This window comes from Melanerpes formicivorus, unplaced genomic scaffold (assembly GCF_026170545.1).
Source record: "Melanerpes formicivorus ecotype bairdi unplaced genomic scaffold, bMelFor1.0.p_v2 SCAF_75, whole genome shotgun sequence".
Taxonomy (NCBI): Eukaryota; Metazoa; Chordata; class Aves; order Piciformes; family Picidae; genus Melanerpes; species Melanerpes formicivorus.
This window is the reverse complement of record NW_027142427.1, coordinates 1261873-1289438: the sequence shown is the minus strand read 5'-3', so window position 1 is coordinate 1289438 and position 27566 is coordinate 1261873. Positions and strand designations below refer to the sequence as shown.

Here is a 27566-nt window from a genome sequence, read left to right as displayed (position 1 = left end):
GTCTGATTTCCAGTCTTGTCTGATCTAACTCTATCTAACACATAATCCACAGTATTTTTTAGATTCTGAACTGTAGAATATCCCCTGTTTGCAAACCTAACTCTTCCCATTTGTCCCACTTTCCACATTTTGTAGCACATTTCAATGCACTGAAAATCCTGAGGCTTGATCGTCACGAGCCCCCCAACACTATGGTATAAATCTTCTGGCAGTTATTGTAAACCAGTGCAATCTCACTCTTTTGACAATTACTCTGGGTTTGCAATGACAGAAATAAGAGGAGAATTGAGTATTTTGATGACATCGGGGTTCTTTCACAGAAGGCAAGTCAAAAGGCCTGGAGGACAGAAAAAGATGAGGCTTTTATATGGAGGAGATTGAAAAAACCTTAACATAATATAGAGCTGTCATCCAGGCTCTGTTATTACATGGAACTAAGCATAAGTAGCATTACAAGAAGATTTACTTTTGTAAAAGCAAAGGAATTCATGCACTTTCACAGCAGGGAAAATTTAGAGCAGTTAAAACCTCTCAGGTCTATTAAAGTAGCACACACTTTTTTTTTGTGTGGTTTTGCTTATCAGTTTTGACTGTTGGCAAAAAGATTTGTGCTGAAAGTCAGAGTTTCCCCAAACTGCCCCCCAGATTTCTGCATCAGCAATTTAGCAGTGTAAATGTAAGGCTAAAGCAGGCATTTCACTTCAATGAGAGGATCCAGATGGATCTCACACTGCTGCAGAAAGGGATGGACAGGAAAAACACTGCAGCAGCAGCAGCCTTTCTTTCCAAGGCCCAGCAGGGCAGAGTGGCAGAAACTCTGCAGACCAGAGGGATGGAGAAGCATTGCTGTGCAGAGTGCATGTCCCTCCCATCTACCCTTGATTTCCCCTGGTTTACCAGGGAAAAGCACTGAAATTCATCGCTGCCTTATCACCCTGGAGAAGCTTTCTGTCCTGCCTTGTGCTCCTTTTTCAAGGGTTATAAAGTACTTCTGTTCCAGGGCACTGCACATGGATATTAAATTTTCATCACAAACATGATGCCATTTTTGATTTCAGCATTTATCTATCTTCTGTTCTTATATGGCCACACTTACCATAATATCTCATACTTCACAATCTTTAACACATTATTTATCCCTGCAAAGTGCATGTATATGAAAGGTACCTGAAAATAAGCAATAAACCATTTTAATACTGTTACCATCTGATGCTATGGATCTTTGACGATTTTCCTCTCACTAACTCTGGAATGCTATCATAGCCTTGAGACTGACAATGCATAGAAAGTTATTTTATCCAAGTGTCAGCCCCATCTTAATAGATGTATTATAGGTCTGCAGTTCAAAAAATGAGTCTTTTCCAGGCTCTAACTACAGAATCCTATCCTTTGCTCAGGAAAACAAACACACACACACACCCCCAAAACAAACAAACACAAAGACTTGCAGCTGTTGCAGAAGTTGTATTAATCCACTTCCAGCCATTTATTTATTGATTTTTAATGACTGGTATCAAGAATTAGCAATGATATTTGATCCACCTATAAATTTCACTTTTGTCTGCACAGGCATGTTATGCTTTGTGCAGTTACAAACAAACAAACAAAAGCCCACAAACAACCCTTTTGAGAAGGCTGCTTCTTCCTAGATCACTTAGCACTAGCTTTCTAGATTACTCAGTAAGACTTTTCTTTGTCATTATCAAATTAAAGAAAGTCATAGGATGCATTTATGTCACTGATCTCTTTTTGAGGGGACTGAAATTGTCCTTTCAGTTTCCTCCTCTCCCTACAGCTGCATTTGTGAGTTTGCAAAGAATATTTAAAGGCTTGAACTTCCTCACAGTCTGAGGCTGAAAAATCAGAAAGTCAGGACTGTTTTGGTGTGTTACATGACTGTAAACACTCTGAGAATAACACAACAGGGAAGACACAGAGGAATGCTCTTGCCATTGTCATATGGTGATCAAGACCAGTGGCATGTATTTTAATTTGTATAGCAATGACAGCAGAAAGTTAGGCCTGAGGAGACAGCTTCAGTTAGAAGCATGAAGATGAAACTGAAGATGGGACCGCTCAGCACATGCCACATCCACTCTGTCTCTCAAACAGAGAGGATATTAAAACAGTATCCTCAAAGAATCAAAAGGAGCTAGATACCTAAAGCAGGATGTAGATGAAATCTAGGTATGCATCAAAAGAAAAAATATAAAAGAAAGCTTAGAAATACACAGCTTTTTAGCTATTCAGCCCTTGAGCTGTGTAAAACTTGGCTGGCATCCCCATTTCTGCATGGAAGGCTCTCGTTGCCCCCTTCTGCAGGAAACCCAAGTAGACAGAGGGATAGTTTCATAGTTTCATTCAGGGTTGGAAGGGACCACAAGGATCATCTAGTTCCAACCCCCCTGCCATGGGCAGGGACACCCCACACTACATCAGCCTGGCCAGAGCCTCGTCCAGCCTGGTCTTAAACACCCCCAGGGACGGGGCCTCGACCACCTCCCTGGACAACCTATTCCAGGGTCTCACCACTCTCATGGTGAAGAACCTCCTCCTCACATCTAGCCTGAATCTCCCCACCTCCAGATATGTCCCCTGCTTCTGGATCTTTGTCTCTGCACTAGCAATGTATCTCTCGACAGTCACAGTGTCACTGTGGCTGTGTGTCCTTTGGGAGGCAAAGGGATGGGAAATGATTCCACTCTTGATACACCCTAGCAGCACCATAGGGCTCTGTGGCAAATGTCAGGAGAGGACAGACTGTTGAGTTCAGTACTAGGGAAGTGATTGTTCCCCCATACTCATCACCCTGAGTACTGCATTCAGTTTTTGGCCCCTCAATACAAGAAAGTCACTGAGGTCCTGGAGTGGATCCAGAGAAGGCCACCAACACCGGTGAAAGATTTGGAGAACAGGTTTGTTCAGCAGCAGCTGAGGGAACTGGAGTTCTTTACCCGGGAGAGGATGCGAGGGAGGTTGTAGCAAGGTGCACGTTGGCGTTATCTCCCTAGTAACACGGCACTTGGTGCCATGGTTTAGCAGTCATGAGGTCTTGGGCGACAGGTTGGACTTGATGATCTCTGAGGTCTTTTCCAACCTTTTCTATGATAGACAAGAGGAAATGGCCTCATGTTGCACCAGTGGAGGTTTAGGTTGGGTATTAGAAGAAACTTCTCCACTGGAATAGGCTCCCCAAGGTGGCGATTGAATCCCCATTCCCTAGAAGTGTTGAACACACACGGTGAGGGACATGGTTTAGCACCAGGCTTGGCAGTTAACGGTTGGGCACTATGACCTTAAAGGCCTTCAGCAGCCTAAGCGTTTTTATGATTCTAAGCGAGCAGGCGGCAGCAGCTGCGCAGACCGTGCAGTTACACAGGTACACGGGCAGAGGCGTACCCAGGCGAGCCCGGGCAGCGGCTTGCTGGGAGGCGTACGGGGCGCAGCACGAAGCCCGACATTGCAGGAAGGGCAGCAGCCCCTGGCGCAAGGCATGGTGGGAAGGGGCATGCGCGGCGTCGCGGAGCATTGTGGGAGTGGTGGTGGCCGTGAGCCCGTCGGAGAGCGCAGGGCCTTGTGAGCAGGCTGAAAGCCGCCGTCGGAGCCGGGAGCCGATACCGCCAGGTGCGACGAGGCAGCCGGCGAGAGGCCGGCCCAGTCTGGCCCGCTGTGACTGCATCGGCCCCGCGGCTGCTCACCCACCCGCCGTGCGTGGTGCGCATGTGCGGTGCCTGCCGGAAGCGCCCTGGTTGCCATGTCAACAGCGTCGGCCCCGCGGTGCGGCTGAGCCGGAGCGGCCCGGGAGCTGGCGGGCATCCGCCCTGGCCCTCCCATGCCGCGGAAAGCGCTGGTCTGCGTCCTACAGCTCGACGTCCGCTCGGTGAGTGTCTGGACCGCGGACTCCCCCCGTTCTGAGCCGGGGCGCGGCGAGTTGCAGGCTGGAAGAGAAGCTGCGGCTTGCTCTTCCGGCGCTGCTTCCCGCCTGGCTTTCCCCCTTTTAGCCGCTGCCTCACTAGCCCGGCCCGGGGATTCTTAGGGGAGGCTGGTTCGGGCGTCGTTGTTGAGCGAGAGGCCGTCCTCCGCCTGCAGCTCCAGCTCAGGGCTGGCTCCTGAGCGGCTTCTGCTCGTTCTGTGTGCGCGCCCTCCGGGAGCCTGTCCCTGTGCCCCCTGTCGATGGTGCAAGCAGACGCCCTCCTTCTCCTGCACAGTTCTCACGTTCATGTAGGAAAGCATGTTTTCTAAGAGGCACTGATTCACTGAGAGGCTCTATAGTGTGAGGAAAACACGATAAGAAAACAAACAGCCAAACCCAGCCAACCAAACCAACTCCCACCGCCCCCCATCAAAAAGAAAAAAAAAAAAAAAATCCAAACTATCCCCCTCCCTCCCGTCAAAAACAGGGCAAAATGAACCCCAGGAAACAGTAGCTTGTACACGGTATATGCAGCCATGTGAGTGACTGGATGTTGCACCGAGCAGCTCAGAAGGACGTGGGTCTTACATGGTGGGGGTAGGTCAGTCCTTGTGGAAGTTGAAAGTTTGTACATTCATCATGTTAGAACCTTGTGCACTTTGTCTTCTGCTGATATACAAGCTGGGAGCAAAGCAAAAGTCTGTATTGCTCCCCTGACAACTTTTATGAAGTAGTGGAGGTTGTCTGTTACTCTGGAATTGCCTTCATGTGCCATTGTCACTGTATACTAGAGGTTAGTGCACCTCATGGGGCAAGGAAAAGCTGAGGTGCCATCCAGCAGCCAAATCAAGTAGAGATTCAGGAAGTACATACTGGGAAATGGACCCAGTATACCCACTTGCTTAGCCACCTTTGTTCCCACCCTTGTGCCAGCTGTGAACTTCTCCACACTGATGGGGAGAGTATCACCCTAGCAGTGCTGCTCTGCTCTCTCTAACAGCTAGTGTTCATCTTCATACCGTTCCTGGAAAAGAGTAGCTCTACTGTCCTTTTCTGTTCCTGTTGCCCTGGCCTACTCCTTTACTGGGGAAGGTGTTCCTCTGGCGCTAGGCTGCTTCACATGTGGGTGTTTGTTGGTCACCCTGCTGTCAAGGCTACAAATAACCCTGCAAGAGGTCAGAACAGGAAGACTACAACAGAGCTCTGACTGCCTGGACTCGATGATCTCGAAGGTCTTTTCCAACCTGGTTTGTTCTAGCCTATTCTATTCTATTCTGTTCTGTTCTTTCAGCACATAGAATTAATAAGGTTGGAAAAGACCTCAAAGATCATCAAGTCCAACCTGTCCCCACAGACCTTGTGACTACTAAACCGTGGCACCAAGTGTCACGTCCAATCCCTTTTTGAACACCTCCAGGGACAGTGACTCCACCACCTCCCTGGGCAGCACGTTCCAACAGCTAACAACTCTCTTTGTGAAGAACTTTCTCCTCACCTCGAGCCTAAACTCCTCTGGTGCAGCTTGAGACTGTGTTCTCTTGTTCTGAGCCATTCAGTTATGTCCCTGCTATGCTATATAATTTCTCTTAGATAATAATTTAATTTTAATAAGTGTATTTAGTCTGGTTTTGAACCACTTGTTTTGCCTTTATTTTTCCCCTGCTTGGAGCCTACTTTGGCATTTCATTCCCAAGATGGTCTGGAAACTTTGCAAACTTCCTTCTAGCTAGTTGATGCCCTCCAGAAATGTCAGCACTAGCCTTTCACTTAAGTAATTTTTTTTTCCTTCCTTGGTGTTTGCACTCTTGATGTATTTTTTGGGGCAGTAGTTCTGTCATTTCACAGTTGATCTTTGTTAGCTAAAGAGACCTGGTTCTTTTGGTAGTACTTTTTGTGATAAGCTCAGAAGTTCAATAAGAGCAAGTGCAGGGTCCTGCATCTGGGTCGAGGCAATCCCAGGCACAAATACAGGCTGGGCACTGACTGGCTGGAAAGCAGCCCTGAGGAGAGAGACTTGGGGGTGCTGGTGGACAAAAAGCTCAACATGAGCTCTCAGTGTGCACTTGCAGCCCGCAAAGCCAATCAGATCCTGGGCTGTATCAGGAGAAGTGTGGCCAGCAGGTCGAGGGAGGTGATCCTTCCCCTCTACTCAGCTCTGGTGAGACCCCACCTGGAGTAGTGTGTCCAGTTCTGGAGCCCCTATTACAAGAGGGATGTGGAGGTGCTGGACCGTGTCCAGAGAAGGGCCACAAGGATGATCAGAGGGCTGGAGCATCTCTCCTATGAGGACAGACTGAAGGAGTTGGGGCTGTTCAGTCTGCAGAAGAGAAGGCTCTGAGGTGACCTCATTGTGGGCTTCCAGTATCTGAAGGGGGCCTACAGGAAGGCTGGGGAAGGACTTCTCAGGATCTCAGGTAGTGATAGGACTAGGGGGAATGGAATGAAGCTGGAGGTGGGGAGATTCAGGCTAGATGTGAGGAGGAGGTTCTTCACCATGAGAGTGGTGAAACCCTGGAATGGGTTGTCCAGGGAGGTGGTTGGGGTGCCGTCCCTGGAGGTGTTTTAAGAGCAGGCTGGATGAGGCTCTGTCCAGCCTGATCTAGTGTGGGGTGTCCCTGCCCATGGCAGGGGTGTTGGAACTAGCTGATCCTTGTGGTCCCTTCCAACCCTGAATGATACTATGAAGTCTTCTGATCATCATGGGGATGGGTGCTACTCTTCCACTTTGAATTTGCATTGATCAGGGGATTTAATTCAGCATTGCAGAAGGCATCTTGCTGTTGCCTTAGGTGATGTCATTTATTAACACACTCCTCATCTTCCTCTCAGCCAGTGTTGAAAGTTAGCCCCCCCACAGTGAAAGCAAAAAGAGTTACTAATACACAGTGGGAGCATCTCATCTTTATTACTGTGGTCCCACAAACAGGTTTTTCTCTCTCTTTTCATTGACCTCTAAGGATTTTGGAGTTTCAGTTGAAAAAAATTCACAAGAACACTCTGACTTCTTGTATCAGGGTCTTCAAAAATATTAAAAGGCAAGAATCCCAGGATATACAGAAGAATGCTTTTATTAGGAACCCTCAGCTTGATGCTTCCCAGTTTTGCATGTGATTGATACTGTCCTTTTACTGGTCCTGTACCACTTTAAGACTTTCATGCTGACTCCCATCTTCTGCATCATAAGCTAAAACTTGTAGCATCAGTTGATATCTTTTGCCCAGAAAAGAGGCTTCCAAGAAAACATCAGGATTGATTTGATTGATCTACAGCTGGGCTTTTTTCTTGTCAAGCTTTCATCCATGTCTTTGTTCTTCACTTTTGTGTATTTAAATATCCTGATTGATGGGGTTATAATTTTTCAACTTGCATTCTCTGCCTCACATGGACCTTGTGTTGTTTGGGTTTTTTTTTGTCAGCAGATGGTACAATCCTTGTTTTCATAGCATAGGTTTGAGTTATGTACAGATCCAGCAAGAAGAATTACATTCTTTCAGAGCCTGGGCTGCGAGTGACTCAGCCTCCCTGTAGCTCCTTGGTCCTGGTGCATAGTGGCTAAATTCTCTTTCCATAATTTCATTTTTTAAGTTGCTTGTGTGTTTGTTTCTGGCCTTGATTATGTGTCATTAAAACATAGGCAAACTGTTCAGTTGTATTTGGGACACAGATTTGTTGGTTTTCACATCTTGGCTGATTTATGCTCCATAAAGTCTTGGCCAAATTTCTGATACCTTTTCCTGCTCTTTTTTACAATGCTCTGCCTATTCCTTAACCCTCTTTTAAACCTATCCACTTGTGCTGCAAGTTCCATTTTCTTTGGTTTTCTTTCCTTTGGGATACTGGTGGATTTTGCAACTTTTGTCCTAAGGAAATTCCAAGATACTTTTTGATCTGACTCTACCAGTCCTTTGCTTTATCTCACTGTTAGTTTTCTTCCTTTCTGAAAGGCTGCTCTTCCAAAATGGAAAACCTGAGCTAAAGACCTCATTTGGTTTACCCTGCCATTAATTGAAATTGAATAATTCATGATTGCTCAGACTGAGATCTCATTGTTATTTGGGTTTGTGAGACTAATTTTGGTGCCTGCCTCTGCTGCTGGCATTTAGATTGCTCGTGTAGCAACAGAATGAAATTCACATTTTTCTTCATGTCATTCCTACATGGAGAATTCACAAATGAGGCAGTGAAGTTGGATAAAGCTATAAGCACTAGGATGAATTAATAGCATTGTGGATTATTGCCAGGTAAAGAGACAAAAATGGCATCTCCTAAGTCCAAAATGCTATGCTGTCTGGAAGCTTGCACTCAGCAGAAGTTAATTCTGCCCACTATCCTTCATAGGGAATTACTCTTGTTTTGATGGCAACAGGCAATTAAAGGCATTTTTTTCAAGGCCTGCCCTTTTTTCATGGGTTACATACACAGCTACAGGTTTAGAATTGCACATAACAAAGAAATGCCATAGGGCATTGTGGATCAGTAGAATTCTGTTCATTTCCATGAGATCATAGAATGTTAGGGGTTGGAAGTCATCTCTGGAGTTCATCTAGTCCAGCGCCCCTGCTCATGCAGGTACACCTAGATCAGGTTACACAGGAATGTGTCTAGGCAGGCTTTGAAAGACTCCAGAGAAGGATGCTCCACAACCTCTCTGCAAAGCCTGTTCCAGTGCTCCATCACTCTCAAAGGAAAGAAGTTTTCCCCTTAATTAAACCTCTTGTGTTCTAGATGTATGTATTTCCCCTTGTTCTGTTACTGGCCACCACTGGAAAGAGCCTAGCCCCATCCTAATCATCTTTAGATGTATATATGCATTTATGAGGTCTCCTCTCAGTCCTTGCCCAGGTCTCTCAGCCTTTTCTTATAAGAGAGATGCTCCAACCCCAAAGCATTCTTGTGACCTTCCATTGGACTCTGGTCCAGTAGTTCCTTATCTCCCTCTTCAACTGTGGAGCCTAGAACTGGACATAGTACTCCAGATTTGGTCTCACCAGGGGAGAAGAGAGCAGGAGAAGATTCTCTCTCAACCTGCTGGCCACAGTCTTCTTACTGCACCCCAGAATACCATCAGCCTTCTTGGCCATGAGTGCACACTGCTGTCTCACGGTGAACTTTTTGTCCACTGGTGCGTTGGTGATTTCATTATGTGGCTGTTTGTGATAAGTGCACATTTTCCATTCCCTTGGTGCCTGCAGCAGAGAAGTCCAGGGTAACACTGTCACAGACACTGATCATAGGCCTCTCACCTTTTGCAAGATCAGTTAATTGTAGCTATGATACTCTGTTCTTTAGCTGATCCATAGGTAATACTGCTACAGTTCTACAATGATCCCTCATCCTGTCTGAACAGCTTGCAGGCAGATACCAGCATCAGTTTGTCTCATTAAGAGTTGTACAGCTCCATGCATCACACATTACACAACAGATTTCCTGAACTGCAGGTGTGTGTCATTCTCTTTTGGAGCTACTGTTATGTTCCATGAAGATGTAGATTTGGTGTTCCAATCCAGGCACTGAATTGTGCAGTTTATCTCACGGCTAGCAGAAACACAAGCTTCCACTTGTCCAGTCTTGCCCCACATGCTGATTTGTAAGAATGTCTTTTCTTTCACAGGATAGCCAGAATAGATGGTGCCTGTTATTTGCAGTTTTGCCCTCTCCAATGTCTTCAAACCTCTCATTTTTTATCTCAATAAAAAGGCCAATGTTGATTACCTTCTCTAAGGTGAAAGACATGATCCCCCAGGTAAAAATGGTTTTGAATTCTACCAAAATGTCAAGAAGAAAGTTGAGAACCAGTCTAACACAACTTGTAGTATGTAGTTTGAGGGGTCTTGCCTTGTATGAGTGAAATCTTGTTCACTCACTCTGATGAGGAGAGGCCAAGGGGGCTGGGGTGGTTTAGCTTAGAGAAGAGGAGGCTCAGAGGAGACCTTTTTGCTCTTTACAACTACCTGAAGGGAGGTTGTAGCCAGGTGGGGTTTGGTCTCTTCTCCCAGGCAACCAGCCCCAGAACAAGAGGACACAGTCTCAAGCTGTACCAGGGGAGGTTTAGGCTGGATGTAAGGAGGAAATTCTTCACAGAAAGAGTGATTGGCCATTGGAATGTGCTGCCCGGGGAGGTGGTGGAGTCACCATCCCTGGAGGTGTTTAGGAAGAGACTGGATGGGGTGTTTGGTACCATGGTTTAGTTGATTAGATGTTGTTGGGTGATAGGTTGGACTTGATGATCTCTGAGGTCTTTTCCAACCTGGTCTGGTCTGGTCTATTCTATTCTATTTCACACTTGCAACTGCCTGAGTCTCAAACAAGCTGTTTAATGCTTGACAGTCTGATTCAATTGGGGTATCTATTATTCTGGCCCTTTTCATGCAGATTTTAAACCCATATTTGCACAGAGAGGAAACCCTTTTTTTTTTTTCCCTTCCTCAGATATTTATGAATAGGAGTACTATTTTTTTTAAGCTTATACTGTATTTATAATCATCTATCACAGTTTGCTTTCCGCTGTTTCTTTCACCTGAGGCTATTTTTCTGCTGTTTATATAGTTTTCTTTTAAATACAGTTAGGATTTCTCAAGTAAAACATTCATTTTGGAGTAGAAGACTGTAACCAAAGCACTTATTTTAATTCTTGTCACTCTCCTCCTTTGTCTTTCTACTTGGCAATTGAAAGTCTGAACACTTTCTCTAGCAACCTTATGTTGGAAGAGACAACCTCATATTTATTATACTGCGATAAAAAGTGAGCAGGAGAGCTGAAGTGAAAGGTGACAATTCTCTGGCTGGGTAATAGAATAAAACCATGGGGCTTGGAGAAAATAGCAAGTGGTTTTGCAATGAGCTGTGTACATCCTTGCAGTGAAAACACAAAGAACATCTGGTGTTCATCAAAGCTTTTAAAAGACACCAACTTCTTCTCACTTAAAGAATACAAATTGTCCAGAGAAGGTTAAGAGATTAATGGCAGGATCTGGCAGCCTAATGAGGAGCCTTCCCTGCCTTGAATTACCCTCCCAGGTGGTCAGACTTCTCAGGTAAAACTTTGTGTTCCAGGTGTCTGATAGTAATAGGTTTCATTTTCTCATTTACATGTCAGAAGACAGCATTCATATAATATTTGCAAATAAACTTCCCCTTTTTGATGGCCAGACAGAGTAGGGATATCTAAGCTTCATTCTTTCTGTAGCTAGGCTAAAATTTGTGTGGGCTTTTGTGTCTTGGCATCGTGTAAACTTCTTCTGTGTGACTCTTCATATGGAGCCTGATAGGACCCTTGATGATTAACCATCATATAGTCAGTGGGACTGGGATACCAGGTTTCAGTTTTGCTTGAAGACACTGGAGTATGTTTATTTACAGCAAGAAGAATCTGTTCCTGATTACTTTCAAATGGCCACTATTTTTCCTGGTCAGTCTGTACAAATGGAATTGCTTTAGAAAAGAAATGTTCTAAAGGACAGACTCCAGTCTGCTATAATCTGACTCTCAGAAATCAAACATTTCAGCCCTGGCCATCTCATTTTTATCTTGAAAACAGCCATTGCTTCTGTAACTAAAGTTCAGTTTGTTTAACGAATGTGTTACTCTTGCAGATAACTTGCCCTGGAGTGCTGCTGAAAGACAAAGAGGAACTTTATCTCAGCGTCTCTGTGCTTGGGCAGTACAAAAAAACTCAGCGTGTCCCTGCAGCATTTCCACTCTTCTTTCAAGAAAAACTAGTATTTGAAAAGGTAAGATAATGTCAAGAGCTAATACAAGCCAAACAAAACCCATCCCAAAGTCCACAAAACCTCCCTGTAAAATCCCTGTCTACAAGTAATCGCACAGAGGATGGCACAGTATTCGAACTGCTGCTTCCCTACAGCACAAAGGAGGTGTGTGCCTGCCTTATCCACACAGTGACTCAAGAATTATGTGGCATTTATAACGTATGATAAGACTTCTTAGGTGTTCTTTCTTTTGTGAGATGTCTCTTTTCAGTGTCTCTTTTGCTGGCTTGGAAGGAAGTGAATGTTGTTGTCCTAAAAATTATGGCAAGGTGAAGAACAAAGACTACAGGATATAGGAGAGTCAATTTAGTAGACAGATAGAATAGCAGCTCAAGCCTTTTTGGTGACATCTTTCTCCCTTTGAGATACTTTTTTTTTCATGGTTTGTCACCAGAATTCCCAGGCTGGTACTCTGGCCCTATAATTTATAGCTGTTTATCACATATTCTGAGTCCCTACTAGCTTCATTATTAGTACCACAGGGATAATGAAACACAGTATCTTAGAGATATGATCTGGCTTCTTGACTACCTGTGAATAATAATACTTTGCCCTTTCTACTTCTTTTCCTTTAAGCATCCCTCAGCACTTTGAAAACCAGACTGAGTAAACATCAGTGATGCTCTGGTGGTGTGTGTAAGAGACAAATGCTGATAGTTTCACCAGCTGCTGAAGAGTAAAAGAGGCCATAGTTCTTTAAGGGGACACATACCCCACACTACTTAAGGGAAATGTACTGAATCCTGTTCTCAGTGCAATTTAGGGGAACTCCACTCTATCTGCTTACAAAACAAGAAAGCTGAGAACAGTATCAGAGAGATATCTTCCTGCAAATTGTTATTGATTAGGTCTGGATACTGGTGGAACTCCGGTATTTGCTGTTCTTTCATCTTTGGTGCCTTGAACAGCAAAGTGATCCACAGCACTGCGCTGTGACTTTTGTACAGGGTTAGGGGCAAGTTACTACTTGTTGAATACCCAGTGCAACAGCCTCTCCTGTTCCTTGCCATCTGTTCACATTGGATTCAGGTTAAAAAAGCCCTGAATGTTACTCCATATGTGAATAATCACTTCCAGGAAAATGAGGCTTAAGTCTTTACCAATATATTAAAGAACATAGTCTTCATTTATCAGAATTGTAACACATTCTACAATGGAGCTTGACATTTTTCTTCAACACTACTTATCTCTACATGTTCAACTCTTCACAATACCCCCTAATTTAAATATGGATAGGAATCCAGGCTAGAAAGCATGTGACAAGAACTGCTAGCTTTCAGTTGATTTGATCATGTGCCAAATGGTAATTTCACTTTCCTTTCTTTTTTCCAGTGGGGATAGTACTCTTGGCAACCATCTTGGCAGTGAGGAACATTAATATTTTTTTCCCCTTCTCTTTTCCCAGTGATCCATCTGAGTGTGCCATTATTACTGTTTGTTCATTTCTTTCCTAGGCATTTGCTGATGTAGTTGATCCTGGAGACCTCGTGAAGTTGCTGGAATGTAGGTGCTACTTTTTGTGGATACTATCTTGTGTGCATTAATGTTTTGTAGGTATGGGCTCTGAAGACTTGTTAGAGGTTTGGAGTATGTGATAACTTTTCAGTCAGGAGCCTGTTCTCTGAAAAGCTAGTGGGTAACCAATGTAGTATGTCATGTACTAAATACATGGGGGAATGGAATGAAGCTGGAGGTGGGGAGATTCAGGCTGGACGTGAGGAGGAAGTTCTTCACCATGAGAGTGGTGAAGCCCTGGAATGGGTTGTCCAGGGAGGTGGTTGGGGGGCCGTCGCTGGAGGTGTTTAAGCCCAGGCTGGATGAGGCTCTGGGCAGCCTGCTCTAGTGTGGGGTGTCCCTGCCCATGGCAGGGGGTTGAAACTAGATGATCCTTGTGTTCCTTTCCAACCCTGACTGATACTATGATACTATGAAATAAGTAGGACTAGCACTAGCGAGCTTTCAAAACAGTGCAGGCAGAGGCTTTTTGATGTCTTTGGTTCCTGGCAACTTAATCCAAATACTGTTACCTAATAAAATGCCTCTAGAAATACATGCTACATGCTTTAAAACAGGCAAAGGTTAAAAAGTCATCCAGATAGGTAATGGATTCCTGTTTCTGGATTAATTTTTAAAGACTACAAGCAGAGACATTCAATTTTTTAAAACTCATTCTTCTAAATTTTAAAGAAAATGATGGCTTGGCACATCCAGAGCATGATAAACTGCAGTGAGACAACACTGACTCTGAACTTGAACTTCAGGAATATGCTCCCTCACACTAAGAGCTGTCTGAAAAAGTGGCAAAATCTGCATCCTCCCCTTTAAAAAAAGGACAAACCTGGCAGCAGATAGAACACCACAGTTTCCAAGTAAAATTTAGAGTTGTCATTTGCTGCTAATGCCATTGTGTTCTTCTGTGGTATTTATGCAAGCTGCTCTTAATTTTATTGTTGGTGGAGTGGAAATAGTGCAGCTATTTACAGTGCTGTGGGGCTTCAGTCAGTGAGCCATTTTTCTTGGCTTGACTAAGAGAATTACTTTCTATTTTGGTGGGTTTTAACTCATGAAAAACTTTTTTTTTTCTCCTTTCTAGTTGACACAGCAGTACTTGAATTAATACAGCTTGTTCCTCCAGGTATTGTATCAGTCCCTTCATAAATTATGCAGTTGGGTAGGTGAATTTCCATGAAGGCATTGCTCATTACAGCACAATCACCTTTTTCAACACACAAACAACACGGAAAGCTCTTGCACAAATAGTCCTCTGAATATACAATGTTAATAGATCAAGAGGATCTCATTCTTGAAAGAGAAATAATAACTGACTACTGAAATGTACCATTCTCAGGCTTAGGAAAGTGGTAATGTTTTAAAATGGAAAAATAAACTGAAATCATCCAGTGCACACTTATTAACTGCATCACAATTCACTTGCAAAGTGGCTGTCTGTGAAATTTCAGAGTGCATAATCTTGTTCTCAGAATGACACTTTCCCCCCCTCTCCCCCCCCTTCCATTTTAATGGTGACCATTGGGAGAACTCTTATCCTCCCTGCAAGTATTACAGGCCTCTTGGGATATGTGAAGATAATAAATAGTAATTTGTCATACTTCTGTTATTGGTTTGTGTGATTATAAAAATCTATTTTAATGAAATTCAAGTGTTCCCATGAATAATGTAAATCTATATTTTATTGGAAATAAAGTCAAGTTTTAAAGAGGACTCGTTTGGAAACTGTGGTATTGAAAGCACTCTCTGTCACTTGCCCTTGGTACTTTCAAGGAAATGAGTGCTGCTTTTGGGTACCTCACAAGACTTTTTACTTGGAAGAAATTTACTGAGTGCAGATCCTTGTTGTGGGAGGCTAAAAGATCTTGCATAAGGAGTTTAGAATAGAATTAGAATAGAATAGAATAAACCAGGTTGGAAGAGACCTTCAAGATCATCATGTCCAACCTATCAACTAATCCAACCCACCTAAGCAACTAAACCATGGCACCAAGCACCCCATCAAGTCTCCTGAACACCTCCAATGATGGTGACTCCACCACCTCCCCAGGCAGCCCGTTCCAATGGGTAATCACTCTCTCTGTGTAGAACTTCTTCCTAACATCCAGCCTAAACCTCCCCTCGTGCAGCCTGAGACTGTGTCCTCTTGTTCTGGATTAATTTCAGGGGTAAGCGTGATGCAGCCCACCATAAGCTAAGATTGCTACAGTACAGCTTTGGTTAACACAATTTTTTTGTATAATACCTAGACAAGGTTTTATAATATACATGCAAAGGTTTCCCTTAAAAAAAAAACAACAAACTAATAAAAAGCAGCAATCAATAATAGTGGAAAAAAAATCTCGAGATAGTGATTTTGATGTTGCCTGTTTCTTTCTTTCTTCTATGCCTACTATTACTACTGCTATTACTGTTCTGTAATATGGAATGATAGATATTTTCATAAGGGATTGGCTGCCAGTGAAAAAGATACTGGTTTCTTCTGTGGCATGGAAGGGAAAGAAAGAGGAAAACTACTGAAGAATGACCAGGGGGCTGGAATACCCCTCCTGTGAGGACAGGCTGAGGGACCCAGGGTTGTTCAGCCTGCAGGAGAGGAGACTCTGGGGAAACCTAATAGGGCACCTCCATGAAGGCTGGAGAGGGACTGTTTACAAAGTCATAGGACAAGGGACAGTGGCTTTTAATTAGGGAAGACTGGACATCAGGAAAAAGCTCTTTGCCATGCAGGTGGCGGAACACTGGAGCAGGTTGCCCAAAGAGGTAGTTGGGGCCCCGTCCTTCGAGATAGTCAAGGTCAGGCTCAACAGGGCTCTGGGCAACCTGCTCTAATGGAGGATGTCCCTGCTCCTACAGGGGGATTGGACTTTGTAAATTCCTTCCAACCCAAATCATTTTATGATTCTATGATTCTTTATTACTATTTTTTTGGTGTGTGTGCTATAACAGTGAAACACTTTTAGAGTAGATTCTGCACATTGCTGCTGCTGATGTAAGTTGCTGAGTTCAGTTTCTAGTGTGACAGGAGTTGTAGAGCCATGCTCTTAATTTGTAAAAGAACAAAACAACAAAACAGCTCAACATCTTTCCTAAACTGAGGGGCTTAGAACTGGCTACACCTTGAGTCCTGTGTCCCATTCTGAGCCCCTCAGTTTAGGAAAGATGTTGAGATGCTGGAATGTGTCCAGAGAAGGGCAACAAAGCTGGGGGTAGGGGGGGTTTGGAGCACAAGCCCTATGAGAAGAGGCTGAGGGAGCTGGGATTGCTTAGCCTGGAGAAGAGGAGGCTCAGGGGAGACCTTCTTGCTCTCTACGACTACCTGAAGGGAGGTTGTAGCCAGGTGGGGGTTAATCTCTTCCCCCAGGCAACCAGCACCAGAACAAGAGGACACAGTCTCAAGCTGTGCCAAGGGAGGTTTAGGCTGGATGTTAGGAAGAAGTTCTTTACAGAAGTAGTGATTGGCCATTGGAATGTGCTGCCCAGGGAGGTGGTGGAGTCACCATCACTGGAAGTGTTTAAGAGCCTGGATGAGGCACTTAGTGCCATGGTTTAGTTGATTAGATGGTGTTGGGTGAAACGTTGGACTCTGATCTCGAAGGTCTTTTCCAACCTGGTTAATGCTATGCTATTCTAAAATTTATCTTAGTTTCAATGTGCTCTAGTGTGTGGTGTCTTTACTATATGGCTTTGTCTATTTTTCCATTAAAGTGTATATATATATTTGTTTTTTAGTAGGAAAAATTCTAGCTACATATGAAGAAAATACAAGAGATTTCCTGTTCCCTGAGCCTAAGCTTACCTGTGGGCACCACGGTTTAAATCGTGAGATTTTAATGAAGAGGTCCTCCTCTTTCACAGTGAGTGAATATCTGTGGATTGTCTTTATGATACAGTGTGTTTCACTGAAGAAACCCCTTGAACTACTTCAAATGACAAGTGATTACCTCTGACAGATGTTGCCATTTCAGGTGTTGAATGTACAAATCCGCAGCTGAGCTGTGATGAAGGTATAATCTTTTCATCAAAATGCTTCAGGAAATTGCTTGTTGTGAAAAGTTTGTTGCCACTTGGTTTGCAGTGTGGCACCATGACGTGTTCTCCATTCAGTTTAAACTGTGGTGCAGCTGGTGGTTGAAGGAATGCAAGGGAAGAGGGAGATGTCATAGCCGCTTCACAGTCCTTAACAGATAAACCACGCAGCCCTTCTCTGAGTGTCTCTGTGGCATTTTGTTATAGACCATTTAGGACAGTGACAATCAGTGAAAATTTACAGTGCTGTGCCTTCTGACTTGTTGGCCTCTCTGAGGTGCAAGACCACCATGAAAATAGTAAGCAACTGAAACTTAGCTTAGTACTCCATGGCAGTTTTTCAGTTCCAAAGCCTATGTTTTAAGGCCTGTCCAGGCCATTCACTTTCAGTTAGTAACTTGCCTTTTTTAGAGTTTCAAAAAACTTATGATAAATGATAGCTACTAGGCAGAATAAGCACAATGGATCAATGTTAATTTTCTGGAGATAAGGGCTTAAGTGCACAGTGAATGAAAATGGATTCATCTCCCACCGCCCTGTCATAGACTTTGACTGTTGAATCTTAGGTGGAGTAACTCAGGAAGGCACTTTGAAGAGGATGGTGCTGATGTGGGGGACGTTTGGGGGCTTTGTTTTTCTTATTTTGGTTAAGTTTTACTAGTGGATTGTCAGGACATTTGGTGTGGGAAGAGAGGGACTCGGCTGTGATTGGATTAAAAACACATGGCAGGAGGGAAATGCTGATTAAAGGTCACTGCCATCTTTTAACTGCTATAATCTTTCCCCTGCAAGGGCAACCTGGAAATTGTGCAGTCACTTGCAATTAGAAGTGCTAATTTGGTGCCTAATGCCGTGTGCTACATTGGAATGAATGAAAACTGTCATTCTGTGATACAGAATGTATGGGTCTGTGACAGATTGAGGTGTCCCTGCAAAAGCAGCCAGTAAGTTTTGGCTCTAGCACCTCTTTGATGTGGCTTACCCTGTGCGTGTGAGCGGTGGCTCTAAAGAGGGGCTGGCACTGAGGGATGTGGAGGTGCTGGAACGTGTCCAGAGAAGGGCCACAGGGATGATCCGAGGGCTGGAGCACCTCTCCTATGAGGACAGACTGAAGGAGTTGGGGCTGTTCAGTCTGCAGAAGAGAAGGCTTCAAGGTGACCTAATTGTGGCCTTCCAGTATCTGAAGGGGGCCTACAGGAAGGCTGGGGAAGGACTTCTCAGGATGTCAGGTAGTGATAGGACTAGGGGGAATGGAATGAAGCTGGAGGTGGGGAGATTCAGGCTAGATGTGAGGAGGAAGTTCTTCACCATGAGAGTGGTGAAACCCTGGAATGGGTTGTCCAGGGAGGTGGTCGAGGCCCCGTCCCTGGAGGTGTTTAAGCCCAGGCTGGATGAGGCTCTGGCCAGGCTGCTCTAGTGTGGGGTGTCCCTGCCCATGGCAGGGGGGTTGGAACTAGATGATCCTTGTGGTCCCTTCCAACCCTGAATGATACTATGATACTATGACTTACAGAATGGGTGGTTTCCTGGTACTGAGACAGACTAGATAGGGAAGCAGTAAAAAAGGAGGTGGTCTTAGCAAAGTGGTTTCAGGTTTTTGTAAATGTGTGCTCTAATGAATCTTTGTAGAAGCAGAGGCAGTGGAGAAGCTTGAGAGCTTTGTTGAATTCTTTAATGCAACAAGTATGTACTTTCTACTAAAATACATTAAATATAACAAAGCACATACAGGTCTAATAAATTTCTCTAATAAAGAGAAAGTGCCATTATTTGTGAGCTGTGAGCAGATGTGATTGGTGTCATTTGAATGTGTAGCTGACTGGTGACACTCGACTAGATTAAAGAAGTTGACTGATGGAAGGCAGACATGTACTTCCATGTCCTTGCCAGCAGTGTAAATGAAACCCATCTTTGCCCTGGAATGAGGACTGCAGAAACATCTGTTGCTGTCACAGAAAGAATAGTTTAAGAAAGAATTTTGGCATACTGACCTGGTTTCCAGGAAAAATAGAGAAGCTGTGTTTGATGGGACTGGAGGGAGGTGCCCAGAAGGACCTTGTGCTTCTTCTCCTTGCGTGCTAGAGTAGCTGCAGGAGGCTTTTTACCTCCAGTAGAAATGCAGCCTCAAATGCACCCATCTTCTAGTGTGCCCTAAGCTTTCCTGGCAAGTATCTCCTGCTAACTCTGTCAGCACTGAGCACTGAATGTGAATGCTAAGCAAAAGAGAAAGTGGTAAAAAAGGTCATGAGAGCCTTCACATTATTCCTGTGCTAGTCAAGCCATGTTCTTCCCACATGAAAAGTTATTTATAGCTGGCTGAGATGTTGAATATTTTTGACTGACAGCTGTGCTTCAGTGCCACTTTGGTTCCCAATAAATTTGCCTTTTATTTAAAAAAAAAAAAATCAAGGTAGCAACAGTGAGGTTACAGTTGTGGAGTTCAGATAGGCAGTGACAAGCAGTGTCTGATTAACACTACTAATCTGCCAGTTGGAAGGAATCCCAAGTTGAGAGGATCAGAACTCCGCCAGAAATCTGGCACTTGGCTGATAATGTCTCTGGCTAAATGTCTTATGAGGCTTACAAACACAATACGTGTACAGGACGTGCCTCAAGTTATCTCTTCTGGTCCAGTGTTGCCCAGCTGAGGCTTTTGCTGGCTCTTCTGTATTTCTCTGCAACCCTTGCCTTGCAGAATGTGTTTAAGCCCTGACTGCTGATTTCTTACAGACTTTCTTATCTCCATTCCCCACTCTCATGCAGTATGTACCATGTTGCTTAAAATAGTTTCTTTTTGGTTATGCTGTCTTTCATTAGCATACCAGTACAAGCCCTATTATATTCATATATACTTTGTGAAGCTACAGATGTGTACCCATGCTCCCTAGAGTCAAAAGCATTTCTTGGAACTTGTTTTCTAACTTCTGTTCTTCTAAATATGAACCACCTTCACAGGTTTTGTATGACTATCTGAATGTTACCACAGTATAACTAAGGTTGGAAGAGACCTCGAGGATCATCGAGTCCAACCTGTCACCACAGACCTCATGACTAGACCATGGCACCATGTGCCACATCCAATCCCCTCTTGAACACCTCCAGGGTGACTCCACCACCAACCTGGGCAGCACATTCCAATGACAAACGACTTGCTCAGTGAAGAACTTTCTCCTCACCTCGAGTCTAAACCTCCCCCGGTGCAGCTTGAGACTGTGTCCCCTTGTTCTGGTGCTGGTTGCCTGGGAGAAGAGACCAACCCCCACCTGTCTACAACCACCTTTCAGGTAGTTGTAGAGGGCAATGAGGTCACCCCTGAGCCTCCTCTTCTCCAGGTTAAACAATCCCAGCTTCCTCAGTGTTATGTCCATAACACTTCTGTTTGGTGACTGGTACAGGAGGAGCCTGCTCAGGGGGGCTGCAGACATCACTAAGCCAAAGGCAGAAAAATTAATTCAAACATCCCTTTCTGGCCTATAAGTTACTTTTGATGTAGCCATGCCTTGGTATGTGAGTGCCATCCTGTATTCCCTAGTCACAAGCCTGAAGATACCGTAGGTTGGTGTGATTTGTAATAGAATAGACTAGACCAGGTTGGAAGAGACCTTCAAGATCATCGCATCCAACCTATCATCCAGCACCACCTAATCAACTAACCCATGCAACCAAGCACCCTGTCAAGTCTCCTCCTGAACACCTCCAGTGATGGCAACTCCACCACCTCCCCGGGCAGCCCATTCCAATGGGCAATCTCTCTCTGTGTGTAAAACTTCCTCCTGACCTCCAGCCTGAACCTGTTTGGGGTTTTTTTAAGCTGTGGGTATTATAGAATTCTGTAATCATTCCCAGTCTCTGTCAGAGCAGTGGGTCCTTTTTTTATTGCTTTTTATAGAAGACTGACTAATTCTGATGGGTCCTTTTTTAAATTGTTGATAGCACTTGACAATTCATTAGTAATAAAAATGAGTTGATTAAAGATGGACAGCTCTTTTATATGCTGTAACTTGGCTTGATTGAGTCCTGGGCTCTGTTAATTGCTATAACTGAGCTTTCCTGGCATTTTTGTCATCTCATTTCCATAATCTAACCTGGAGCTAGATCATATTCCCTTATGGGAAATCAGTGTGTGTTTAGGCAGGTGCTAGAGTAAATTTCACTCATGAAGTTCCTTCTAACTGTTAAGCAAGAATCACAAACAGACCAGCTACTTTTCATTTCTCAGGGATTTTTGTGTGCTGGTGTGCACAGCTCCCCATGCATACAGAAGCTCTGGGGCAGCAAACTCCATCCACGTTGGAAGAAGAGGGGCTAGAAAGTTGTAGAACACTTGAATTCCCTCTTTGCTTCTGAAGAGCTGGTTAGGCCACACCTTGAGTACTGTGTCCAGTTCTGGACTCCTCAATTTAAGGAGGACATTGAGACTCTTGAATATGTCCAGGGAAGGGCAACGAGGCTGGGGAGAGGCCTCAAGCAGAAGCCCTGTGAGGAGAGGCTAAGGGAGCTGGGGGTGTTTGGCCTGGAGAAGAGGAAGCTCAGGGGAGACCTTCTTGCTCTCTACAACTACCTGAAAGGAGGTTGTAGTCAGGTGGGGGTTGGTCTCTTCTCCCAGGCAACCAGCACCAGAACAAGAGGACACAGTCTCAAGCTGTGCCAGGGGAGGTTTAGGCTGGAGGTGAGGAGAAAGTTCTTCCCAGAAAGAGTTGTTTGCCATTGGAATGTGCTGCTGAGGGAGGTGATGGAGTCTCTGTCCCTGGAGGTGTTCAAAAAGGGATTGGACGTGGCACTTGAAGCTATCGTTTAGCAGTCATGAGGTGTTGGGTGACAGGCTGGGCTTGATCATCTTTGAGGTCTTTTCCAACCTTATTGATTCTATGATAAGAGGCACATAAATGATTCCTGCTTGTTTTTAGAATATGTGCCTTTCTTTGCTGTTGCTGTTTTGGGAAATAGCACTTCTATGTCTTCATCTCTGCTATTAGTTGATTAGGTGGTGCTGGATGATAGGTTGAAGCAATGATCTTGAAGGTCTCTTCCAACCTGGTTTCTTCTATTCTATTTACACCCAGTAAATCAAGCTATATTTAACAGGAAATAGAGCTCTCAGTTGTAGACATGGCTGTAGTAAGAGAAGATGAGTTGAACAGAAACTTTTAGCCATGTAAAGATGGGGGAACCTGCTGACCACTAGTACATGTTGGTTTACATGTTGGTTGGAGGTGGTCGAGGCCCCGTCCCTGGGGGTGTTTAAGAGCAGGCTGGATGAGGCTCTGAGCAGCCTGATCTAGTGTGGGGTGTCCCTGCCTATGGCAGGGGGGTTAGAACTAGACGATCCTTGTGGTCCCTTCCAACCCTGACTGATACTATGAAACTATGAAACTACCTGCACATTAGTGCAGCGCTGGTTGACCAGGAGGCCCAGCTGGACCCTACTGATTCCAACTAGGGCTGCCTCTTGCCAGCCACACATGTAAGACTGAGAGGAAGTGGAACATGGCTATAGAGCATGGGAGACAACCCACAGAAGTCAGACTTTGCTGTAATGGTTACAGAATAAAGGGTGTTCTCCATCATCCTGATACAAAGTAATAGTTATTTGCAGTGTAATTGACTGCTTTTCAAAATGCTTTTACCAAAAATAAAGACCACACACTTGAGATTTATTTATAAATAAGTTTCCAAACTAAGGAAACTTCTAGGGTATGAGTGGAATTTTTATTGCTGTTGCATAGCATGGCATGAAAAAAAAAATCTTTGGAACTGCTTTTGGCAAAAAAAGGGAAATGCATTGAAATAAAAGTCAGACCTTAATTGTTGTATGAAAGCAATATAATCATCTGTAATTGAATTGTCAGAAATGCAAATGTTAGCATCTTGACATTTAGCATTGCTGTTCTGTCTTTTCTAATTATCTTTATTAAAGGCTGAAATTAACAAAGGAAATGGCTGAAAATTAGGACTGGTTTGTTACATTAGGTGACATTTACTTCTTTGATACCCTTTATCTTGAGTTGGAGCTTGATGTTCAATTATTGTCTCTCTTCTAGGGGATTGCACCAAAATTGAGATTTTCTACAAGCTCCCTTATTACAGAAAGACTGTTAAGCTCAGGAAGGAGTCACATACAGGTTAGCATAATTTAATTGTTTGCAATTTAATTCCTAGATTTAATATTGATAGCCCTGGTTCCAATTTTTGCGTGTGCTGCTCACTTCAAACTTTCCCTCATTCTTTTGTTGTGCTTAAAGCAGTTATCATGGGTGCTTGACAACTTGATTAAATTTTTAATAAGTATGAGTAAAGAGTGGGTTTGGTGCATGACAGTCAATGCTGAGAGTTTCTTGAATCTGAAACAATTATCAGCTGCTATGTTCTGTGATCAGCTGAAGTGTCAATCCCTGGGGTATTTGTAGGTGGGAAGGTGCCTTCGCACCATTCCTCCTGACACTTAAAACGAAGAGCAGCGAAAGCTAGGTGAAGTCAGAGAAGGTGCATGACCAAAACCAAACCAATTAATTTAATTGTTTTCCATAACAATATCAGCAGCAGTAATGGAAATGAAGAGTTTTTGTTGAAAAGGCTGTCAGCAGTAGTATTCTGGGAATGCTGCTTCTGCAGCGAGCAAAATTAAAAGGGAAGTAGCTGAAGAGACTAGAGGTGGGGGAAAAAAACATCCCTGTGATGGGTTTGTTCATTTGATAGCACCCTGATCCCAGGGACTGGAAATTTGGTTGAATTTCCTCATACAAGCTGCCACGTGAAGTTACTCTGACTTCTTCCCTTTTTTGCTATATTATTGAAAAATGGTGCAGCATCATGAAATGGAATGGTTGTGAGGAGGGCTTGCATGCAAAGATGTTTAGGTGAGTTTTGTGGCATTGTTCATTGAGAAGCTTCTTCCAAATTTGTCAAATGCAATGTGATGAAACACTTAGATAAAGAATTAAAGAAGAAATAAATCTGTGACATTGTCATTGTCAGAAAACTTAACTGAGGCTGAGGGAGCTGGGGGTGTTTAGCCTGGAGAAGAGGAGGCTCAAGTGAGACCTTATTGCTGTCTACCTGAAAGGAGGTTGTAGACAGGTGGGGATTGGTCTCTTCTCCCAGGCAAGCAGCACCAGAGCAAGAGGACACAGTCTCAAGCTGTACCAGGGGAAGTTTAGGCTCGAGGTGAGGAGAAAGTTCTTCACAGAAAGAGTAATTTGCCATTGGAATGTGCTGCCTGGGAAGGTGGTGGAATCACCATCCCTGGAGCTGTTCAAAAGAGGACTGGACGTGGCACTTGAAGCCATGGTTTAGTTGTCATGAGGTGTGTTAGGTAATAGGTTAGACTTGATGATCTCTGAGCTATTTTCCAACCTTATTGATTCTATGGTTCTATGATTCTATTCTATGAACTTACCTGAAGATGACTTCAGTAAAGTCAGTTTGATTTAAAATATAGAATATCCTTAACAATATTCAACATGTTATGAACAGCCATCCAATTTGCATGTGTTGCAGTGAAAGTCTAGTTTTACAGCTGGCGCAAGCCAGAAGCCCTGCCTACTTCTGGTGAAATCAAAATTAACATTAGAGAATTAGGTCTGATTTTGTTTGGCCCAGTTCCAACCTCTGGCACACTGTGAGCTGCTCAACTTTTAGCACAGGTGTGAGAACGACAGTGGCATGAGGAGTCAGTGCTGACCCTAGGTTCAGACTGTGATGATGCAGGACAGACAGCCTCAGCCTCCCTCATTGGGTCTACAGGGAAAGGCTTGAAGGCAAGCTGGACCGTCCAGACTGGGTGCTCTGAAATGAGGTAGTGCATGCAGCATTCAGGTTTCAGACCTCCATTTGCCCCTGCTGGGAGAAAAATTTCTAACAGGAAGAAAAGTCTTGCCATGCCATGATTTTTATCTCTTGCAGACAAATTTGACCAAAATGCTAATTATCCATTCTGAGGCATTCAAAGTTAAAGCGTGCTGCTAAGTAGCCTGATAAGAGTTGTGTAATCTAGAGTGCCTTGACCTATTTAGCTTGCAGACTAATTGAATGCACATTTAATGCCAGAAATTACAAGGGAGTGTTAATGTATTTCAAACAAAATGTCAGTGCTGGAAGCAGTTTCTCAGAATCTGAAATCAGTAGCTGAAGAAGTTAATAGTTTCTTGGAAGGGGTGTCGAACCTGATTGTTAGGTAAGCTTTGCTTGTGACAACAACTGTAACAGCACCAGCCTGTTTTGTGGGAATAGAATAGAATTAACCAGGTTGGAAGAGACCTTTGAGTCCAACCTATCAGCCAACACTATCTAATCAACTAAACCATGGCAGCAAGCACCCCATCCAGTCTCTTCCTAAACACTTAGCCTGGAGAAGAGGAGGCTCAGGGGTGACCTTATTGCCCTCTACAACTACCTGAAGGGTGGTTGTAGCCAGGAGGGAGTTGGCCTCTTCTCCCAGGCAACCAGCACCAGAACAAGGGGACACAGTCTCAAGCTGCGCCAGGGGAGGTTCAGACTCGAGGTGAGGAGGAGGTTCTTCACCGAGCGAGTCATTCGTCATTGGAATGGGTTGCCCAGGGAGGTGGTTGAGTCATCGACCCTGGAGGCGTTCAAGGGGAGATTGGACGTGGCACTTGGTGCCATGGTCTAGTCATGGGGTCTGCGGTGTCAGGTTGGACTCGATGATCCTCGAGGTCCTTTCCAACCTAAGTGATACTGTGATACTGTGATACTGTGATACTTCCAGTGATAGTGACTCCACCACCTCCCTGGGCAGCCCATTCCAATGGCCAATCAATCTTTCTGTGAAGAACTTCCTAACAGTATCACAGTATCACCAAGGTTGGAAGAGACCTCAAAGATCATCAAGTCCAACCTGTCACCACAGACCTCATGACTAGACCATGGCACCAAGTGCTACATCCAGTCCCCTCTTGAACACCTCCAGGAATGGTGACTCCACCACCTCCCTGAGCAGCACATTCTAATGGCGAATGACTCTCTCAGTGAAGAACTTTCTGCTCACCTCCAGCCTAAACCTCCCCTGGTGCAGCTTGAGACTGTGTCCTCTTGTTCTGTTGGTGGGTGCCTGGGAGAAGAGACCAGCCCCCACCTGGCTATGGCCTCCCTTCAGGTAGTTGTAAAGGAAGGTTGTGAGGTTAGTTGATCCCCCCACTTTCCTTTATACTGCCGTTTGTAGGTATTGCCAAAGCAGTATTGACTCAGGGACAGACTTTTCAGGCAATAATTGATAATGGCAAGATTTTTTATGAATTTTAGGTTAAATAAAAAGAAAGAATCCATGTTTTGTAGGTTAAGTGGCACTTAGGCAAATAAACAGCTGCTTTGCCTCTTCTTTTGCAAAAGCGATGATGTGATTTGAAAGGATCTTTGGGAGACGATCTTTCAAGTTGGGGCTTTTTAACTAAACATAGCTTCTTGATTATAACTCTTTTAAAGAACTAGTAAATTCTCCATGATCCAAGAAAATATACATTTCAGAGAATGTAATTACACATCATTACAATCATATTACACTGTGAAGCTTTAGGCAACTCTAAATGCATATAATTTAAACTATTAACCAGGCTTCTATTTTTATTTTTGTATTTTATTTTAAAGGGTAAGAATTTTAAGAGGCTTGGGGGGTGGGGGGGAAAGGTTTAAACAGATGAAAAACATGCTTCAAATCTGTGTGCATCCACTCCAGGGAAAAGTTTGTTTCAAATGAGCTTGTGACAGAATTGAGTTCCATTTTTTTACAGCCTTTGTACGATAAGTGTGTGAGAAAGCTAATTGGGTAGGTATCAAATATTTACCCTAAGCATCTGACATGTGGTAATGTGTGTTTTAACCTCCTTCTGGTCTCAGAGAAAATGGTAAATACATTGTTGTTTTCAAAATTGCTATTTGATTATAGTTTTGTGAGGAGAACTTCAGCTGACACGGCACCTATTTCCGTTAAAATTATTAGTTCCCGGTGGCATTATTGTCAGTGATCTTTGTTTTGCATGCTGTCAAGACAGATAATTTCTCTCTTTCACTTTAGGATGGTTTGAACTGGGTCCATCACTGCACTCCAAATGGAAAACTGCCCACAAAGTTACCCAAGAAAAATACTTTTTCACCCGAGAAAAGCAGGCACAGCTTAGCAACGAAGAACTACGAGCAGCCTACGATAGCTTCTAAATCGCGCTCTCCATCTCCGTACACCAGAAGACGAATGTGTGAGCTCTCAGAAGCAGCCAGGCAGCGACTGGCCCATTTAAACCTTGGTCCTTACGAATTCAGAAGAGAAACAGACAAACCTCCATTTGTAGTTAGACGGGTTTGTATTCTCTCCAAAGTGCTTCCAGCTTAAGCTCAGA

The 27566-nt window shown here is 44.0% G+C and overlaps 1 protein-coding gene across 2 annotated transcripts in view; it reads left to right on the top strand.

Annotated features, from left to right (window-relative positions):
• Nucleotides 1–3773: 3773 nt before the first annotated feature.
• Nucleotides 3774–27566, top strand: part of SPATA6 (spermatogenesis associated 6) — a 56873-nt gene continuing 33080 nt past the window's right edge. Inside the window, exons 1-7 of one of the 2 annotated variants that reach the window (XM_068163900.1) lie at nt 3774–3880; nt 11506–11643; nt 13137–13185; nt 14276–14317; nt 16924–17048; nt 23262–23342; nt 27248–27526. In XM_068163900.1, the coding sequence (XP_068020001.1) occupies nt 3833–3880; nt 11506–11643; nt 13137–13185; nt 14276–14317; nt 16924–17048; nt 23262–23342; nt 27248–27526 (762 nt within the window). In that variant the 5' untranslated portion in view covers nt 3774–3832. The remainder of the gene's footprint in view (nt 3881–11505; nt 11644–13136; nt 13186–14275; nt 14318–16923; nt 17049–23261; nt 23343–27247; nt 27527–27566) is intronic. The other variant, XM_068163899.1, reaches the window with a different exon arrangement.